The sequence below is a fragment of the Camellia sinensis genome, chromosome 1, assembly GCF_055761805.1.
Source record: "Camellia sinensis isolate YWXY chromosome 1, ASM5576180v1, whole genome shotgun sequence".
NCBI classification, from domain to species: Eukaryota; Viridiplantae; Streptophyta; class Magnoliopsida; order Ericales; family Theaceae; genus Camellia; species Camellia sinensis.
The window spans coordinates 19,854,909-19,862,161 of NC_138961.1; the positions used below are offsets into that span (position 1 = coordinate 19,854,909).

The 7,253-nt window shown below is 27.2% G+C and overlaps 1 protein-coding gene across 1 annotated transcript; it reads left to right on the forward strand.

Annotated features, from left to right (window-relative positions):
* The first annotated feature begins 5,649 nt into the window (after nucleotides 1-5,649).
* On the forward strand, nucleotides 5,650-6,171 carry LOC114321142 (cyclin-dependent protein kinase inhibitor SMR13). The gene is made up of 2 exons (XM_082918999.1): nucleotides 5,650-5,993; nucleotides 6,150-6,171. The coding sequence occupies exons 1-2, from the start codon at nucleotides 5,650-5,652 to the stop codon at nucleotides 6,169-6,171; spliced, it is 366 nt and encodes a 121-aa protein (XP_082775125.1).
* Nucleotides 6,172-7,253: the final 1,082 nt, after the last annotated feature.

Here is a 7,253-nt window from a genome sequence, read left to right on the forward strand (position 1 = left end):
CTCGTGTTTATTTTCTCATGAGATTAGATGCTTGAAAAAGACTATTTTTAGTGAATTCAATGTTTAGTTGGACGGATTAGATAAGATAAATGAGCTACCCTTTTTCAATTGTTTACTAAATAATAGCAACATTAAACATATCTTTAATATTTTCATTATTTTTCGCTAGATTAAATAAAAATTTGTTTGATTTTATTTTTTACACAATTAAATAAATTTATTTTTTGAAAATTAAATAAATAAAATATCAATAAAAATATATGTTATTTTTTAATTAAAATTTTAAATAAATTTATTTTAAAAAATAATAATAATTAAATAATGAAATTAAATAGAACATCTATTAAAATTTAAATAATGAAATTAAATAAACTATAAACAAAATTTTAAATAAAACATCAATAAAATATCTATAAAAAATTAAACAAATAAAACATCAATAAAAAGTTAAATGAAATTAATTTATTTTTAAATTGAGACATTTAAATTTTATTAAATTTTACTAAATATAATATATAATTAAATAGTAGAGAGTCAAAATGGTCATTTCATCACATAATCCCAACAGTAAATAATCCCATGAAAATTGTCCCACCCCCCCCGGGATAGTGTAATCTTTCATATGGGGAATAAGGAGTCCGGCGGACTAAAAGAAAAACAAAACGCCGGATTGAATTCTTCCAATGGATTACAATCTGTACAGTAAATAGTCTCTCCTCTTATCCCTTCAATCAAAGACGCCCTAAGTTCATTAATTAAGATCTACATAAAAGTCCAAAAAAAAAAAAAAAACACTACAATATTAACGTGGTAATTTTATTATTTAAATAATTTAAATAAAAAGCATTGCCATGTATTTTGTTCTAATATAAGAAGTTTATTTTGTTTATGGTTAAATATCTATAAAAATAAGCAAGTGAAAAGCTGCGAGGTGTGTAGAACTAATTGACCCATGTTCTAGGCTAAGTGGTCATGGGAGAGTAGTTAAGTGTTAGTGAGATGATGTTTCAAGATTGAATCAATAGAGGGACGGCAATATATTGTAATAATCTAATTCTAATTAACTTGCTAACATCTTAGTGTGTGGCAACAGAAGAGTTTATAACTATTATTCTTGTGCCTTGCATTAAAATGTCTAATTTAACTGAAATGTTACAATGTGCACTTGGGACTTGGGGGTGTGCTGCCTTTTAGGTCTCAAGTTCAAAACTTCCTAGGTGCAAACAATTTCTTAGGGTTAGTACATACAGGGCAACGCTCTACCTTCCATTGAGACGGTTGCAATTGAACGGTGGGATTGATCTCCCAAATTAGTCAATCCAATGAGTTGGACACCAAGTTATAAAAAAAACATTGTAAGAAAAGTTTCAATTTTTTTGATAAAAATTATGAATGTTTTATGATGATAGTTACGACTTTTGTTATAAAAGTCATAAATGATAAAATTATAATGTGCACCTAAAAGTTATATATGACCAAAGTTATATTTCTTGCGATAAAAGTTATACATTTTGTGAGAAGTAAAAAGTAATATTTTTTGTGAAGAAATAAAATTATATTTTTTGTGACAAAAGTTATACATTTTGTAATAAATGTTATACTTTCTACGTAAACTACATACCATAAGCACCCAAAAGAGGTGCACATAGTAGCCTTTTCCCTAATTCAATATTAAATAGATCAATGAGTAGGAAAGATTTAATTTTTTTTAAAAATTATTTATATAAAAAAAAATTACAAAATGACACAAGCTAAATGCTTGAACCAAAGGGAAACCGTTCTCGTTGTTAAAGCAGAAACACAACCCACTAGACCAGAAAAAAATTCAATGTAGACGTTAAAAAATTATAATAATCCCAAAGCCTAAGCTTAGAGAAAATTGTATTAAAAAACTTGAATAGAAAAATACAGCCCATCAAATGAGTCTAAAGTCTAAACCCCCATGGATAAATTAGGTTACTTGACTCTCATATAGCATCAAATTGAGAACATGAGGAAAGTTTGTTTACAAATTAATACCAAATAACCATCACAATAGAAACATTATCATAAAGTAAATGTGAAAAGCCAAAAATAGGAATTTCTAATAAGTATTTTAAAAATTGTTTCTTAATTGGCACAATGTATGAGTAAGAATTTTGATGGCATAATAATAAGAATATTAGCTGAAAGAATTTTGATATTTTCCCACTTTATATCAAGTAAATTTGTACCTGTCATTTTCTTTTTATATCCAATTTACATGGTAACACTAAAGCTCAAATGATTATTATTCCCCCCCCACCCCCCCCTATTTGGAGCACACATTGAAGGCTTTTTTTTTGTGTGTGTGTGAAAGTGTTTCTTGTAATTTTTGCTTATGAGCTAGAAACAATTTAAATAAACTGTGAAAACTTAATGGTAAATTACAATTTGTGTCTTTTATATTTGATTATTTTTTATTTTGATCTTTAAAATTTATTTTTCCTCACTTTGACCCTTTATATTTCAAGTTTTTCCCAATTTACTCTTAAAACTAAATTTTGTTCAAAATTAAACAGAATATATCATAATAACTATCACATAATATAAAATATATATTATTATATTAAAATTTAAGTTTATGTTAGAGATGTGAGTTATATATAATAAAATATTTTTATATCACGTGACTGTTAATGTGTTATTTTCTGTTTAATTTTTAACAGAAATTAATTTTAAGAGTATATTGGAAAAAAACTTGAAATATAAAAGACCAAAGTAGAAAAATGACCAAACATAAAAGAGGCAAAATGTAATTTACCCAAAACTTAATTATCTAAAAATTGAGAGATAATTGTTTTTAACTTCTACTTTATTAATAATAATTTTTTAGAAAAACTACGTCAAACAAGCATTTTAATTAACCAGCCGTCAAACCGTGAGAAATAATTTTGCATGAATAAGTTTCTCATATAATTATATCTGTACTTAAATAGTATGATTTATCAAAATAAAAATAATAATTTGACCATTTATATATAATTTTAGAATAAAACTAACCAATATTATACGAATAATAAAAATACTTGAAATCATTATTTTTTGTGACCTCCACAATCTTTAATTGATCTGTGACTACACATTATATCTTCTTTTTTTTCTCTCTTTCGTCCCTCTCTCTCACAAATGATGTGGGGGTCTTGGGAGTTGTGAGGGTCTGAAACATTACTGAATTATTATCCATATACTTAAATAGTATCATTAAGTTTCTTTGATTCAGTTACTTCTTTTGACACAAGGAATTTTTTTGTCCACAATTCTTTTTTTCTTTTTCTTTCAAATAATTAATTTATATTAGTCAGATTCAAATAAATTTGTCATCTAGTCTAGAAGTAATTTGCAACACGGTACGTTATAGAGATAAGGACAGAAATTTTCCTGTTTTTTTTTTAGCCAGGTAAGAGTGCCAAATGGAAGTGTGAGAACAGTACATGTAGGCAAATATTAATTGCATTTTAATTAATAAAATTACATTTAAAAACACATGTTTCTGTATTTTATATATGCATTTTAACAGCACTTTCTACTATAAAAATTAGTTTGCTTGATCTTCAAAATTCTCCAAATATAATCAGTAGTATGAAGCAAAATGTGAATTATATTATTTATTCTATTGAAGTTCCATTTTGTAATGAAGTTAGGTAAAATGTCTAAAATATTCTAAAAGAGTAATGATACATATCATGAAAAGTTTTGTGAAATTAATTTAAGGGTAATTGCATAATATACAATAAAACACTAGAAACTAATCCAAGAATAGAGAATCTTTATGAAGGTTTTTCATAATTTTTTTTTTCATGATACCTAACATTATTGATCATATATTGTCTTTCTTGTTGGAAATGTTCTACATGCTTCTTCTTTTTTCTTTTTTCTTTTTTTTCATATAGTGAATTATTAATAAATTAATAGAGTTAGGTTATTGAAGCTCCATTCTGTAATAAAGCTAGGTAAAATGACTAAAATATTTTAAGAGAGTAATGATACGTATCATGAAATAAATATCATGAAAAATTTTATGAAATTAATCTAAGGATAATTGCATAATATACAATAAAACATTACAAACTAATTCAAGAGTAGAGAATTTTCATGAAGATTTTTCATAATATTTTTTTAAGATACCTAACATTATTGACCTTAAAATATCTTTTTGGTTGGAAATGTTATACATGCTTCTTTTTTTTCTTTTTTTTTTATATAGTGAATTATTAATAAATTAATAATTAATAGAGCTAGGTTATTACCTACAACAACTTAGGTTACAATAAAATGGTAGGAGATTAGTAAGTTAAATTATAATGAAAGGGCCATAGTCTCTTCATCAATTCGAATATTGAACTTCTGACATTTTCACTTTGGAAAATGACTCGTAGCTCGAATTCGGTAGCCTGAATTCGGCTCGAAACCCAAAACGACGTCGTTTTGGGTTTTGATTTTTTTTTCTTCCTGCCTTTTCTTTATCTTCCTTTTCTTTCTTTCTTTTCTTCTTCTTCTTCGTTGAACACAGGAGAAGAGCAGAGGAAGAAGAGAGGAGAAGAGAAAGAGGACGAGAGAGGGAGAAAGAGAGAGGAGGAGAGGAGATCGTCGTAGCACCACCGCCGTCGCCTCGTCGCCGCCGATCGTCGCAGCACCACCGCCGTCGCCTCCGGCCCCGCCTCCGCCTCCTTCTCCCCCTGTGATTATGCCCCCTCCAGTCCTCCTCCTTCCTTCTCCTCTTCCTTCCTCCTTCTCTTCTTCTTCTTCCTTCTTTTTCTTCTTCGAATTCGAGCCAAATTCGAACTACCTATCGGAACCGTTTCACTTTCTCAAAAACACTACATAGACCATTGAACTAGTTGTCCTGTCTATACATGTAAAATTTATAATTTTGAATTTCACATTTATACGTAAGAGAATAGAACACAATATAAAATTATTAAGTAATTTAAAAATATTATGTAATATTATTTATGTATTATTTTAAATAAATTAAAAAATATTTTTTTCACACATAAACTGTATTTTTGGTATTGACAGCGTCAAGTGGTTACAGTAGATCAGCTTGTTTGGTTTTAGTTTTCAGAAAATACTTTTAGAAAATTCAATTTTTTTTTTATTTTTTGTATTCTTTTTATTTTCAATGAATTTTTTTTAATATTTTAAGTAATGTTTTTTTAATTTTTAAACACACCTAACATAAATACACTTTAAAAATATAATATTTGTGAAATTTTCTTTAAAAAAATTTACTAAATACCAAAAATATAAAAAAAAATATATGAAAATTCAATACATCTTTCGTATTTTTGTATATTTATTAATTTTTTAAAATATTTTTTCACAAATATTTTACTATTTAAATACCTCTAAATAAAGTACATCTAAAAAAGTAAAAAATATCATTTAAAAAATTTAAAATATTTACTAAAAATAAAAAAATACAAAAAAAATAAAAAAACTCAACTTTTAAAAAATTAAATTAAAAAAATAAAACCAAACACATTTTTTCGCTCTAATTACCTTCTATCGCACGCCTTCCCCCCTTTTTCTTCCTACAATTATAAATACAAGAGAGAGAGAGAGAGAGAGAGACGCACATCATACCTTCTCTCTCTCTAAGACTTCTCAAACACCACCACAGCAACAATGTCTACAGATCTAGAATTCCGGCAAGAATTGCCTCAACTCCGACTAGCGGCGATCAGAATCAGAGCTTCACTGCTCTCTGAAACCACCGGCGACGATTCCACCGCCACAATTCAGACACCAAAAAGCGGAGGCGATGACGAATGCCATACGCCAAAATCGCCTGAACACAAAATTCCGGCGATCCTAATCTGTCCGCCGGCGCCGAAGAAGCCGAAGCGCTCAGTTTCTTGCAAGAGAAAGCTCTGCGAGCTTGAGTTCTTCGAGATCGTGGCTCGAGAAGAGGTTGAGTCTTTTTTCAGATCGAGTTTTGATGAGTTCGTTGATGTGAATCTGAAGAGAAGGTGTCCTTGTATATGAATGAATCATCATTCAGCTCAATTTTCTCGGAATCCGGAGAAATTCTCTCTCTGTCTCTCTCTCTCTATATATATATATATGATCAGCAACATATATGCCACTTTGATTATTTGTTCTTTAAATATTCTTGTTAATATCAGTCAGTCTGGAAAATTCACGTAATTTGGATCTGAAATATAGTTTATCACCATGAATTTGTTGTCCATATTCTATTTAATTAAAGTCATTCTGAATTGTTTTCGAATTTAATTTCAATTTTGCTTGTAATTTTTTTCTCATTTTTTTGATGTGGTTTTGAAAAGTGGAGAGAGGTGATTGGTTAGCGCTTTTGTCTGAACTAGGCTATGAGCTTTGTGCTGTGATGATTTCATTTTCTATAAAAATAAAAAATAAAATAAAAAATCAATAAATTATAGGAGTTTTTAATTTAAATTTCCTCACATTAGGATTTTATAAAATAAAGCACCTACAACATTTTCATAGTAATTGGGATTTCTCAGTACTTTTATAGATAAATTTTCAGTTTTTCTCAGAGAAATTAACTCTTTACAAAAAAAATTCTCTAATAATATTATTGAGGAGCTTGACTAATAAAATAGTATATATATTGGACCTCTCCTACTATTTAAAAAAAAAAATTCACTAATTTTTTCTAAATTATATTGACACTCTGATAGTTAAAAAAAATACAATTAACTTTTATAAATTTGGTCTAATTATAAGATGCTCCTATAAGTTTTTAATTCATGTGATTTTAATTTTAATAAAAAAATATATATAATTATATCAAATTTATGAAGTTTAATATTATTTTAGAATTTAAAATAATTTATTATTATTATTTTTTGAGTTGGTTAAGATGGTTGATCTGTATTTTGTTGACAATTATGTTGAGTGATTCACACGGCTTTGAGATCTATAAACAAAATTTTCTCTTTAATAATACTAGTCAATATATATATATATACAAACATACATACATCATAAAGAATAGATAGGGAAGAGCTATAATTAGGCTTCGTATGTTGAGTGATTCACACGGCTTTGAGATCTATAACAAAATTTTCTCTTTAATAATACTAGTCAATATATACATAAATACATACATACATATATGTCCATGATATCATAGAGAATTAAGAGAGGGAAGAGCTATAATTAGGCTTCATTTGGAAACAATATATTTTAGTAAATTTTTAATTTTTTATAAAAAAATATACAGAAAAATAAAAAAAATAATGTGA

What these genes read in the sequence shown, in the direction of transcription:
- LOC114321142 (XM_082918999.1), top strand. Translation starts at nt 5,650, where the DNA reads ATGTCTACAGATCTAGAATTCCGGCAAGAATTGCCTCAACTCCGACTA. An exon ending in GATGTGAATCTGAAGAGAAG is followed by an intron (nt 5,994 to 6,149) that starts GTGTCCTTGTAT and finishes TGTTAATATCAG; the next exon opens with TCAGTCTGGAAAATTCACGT.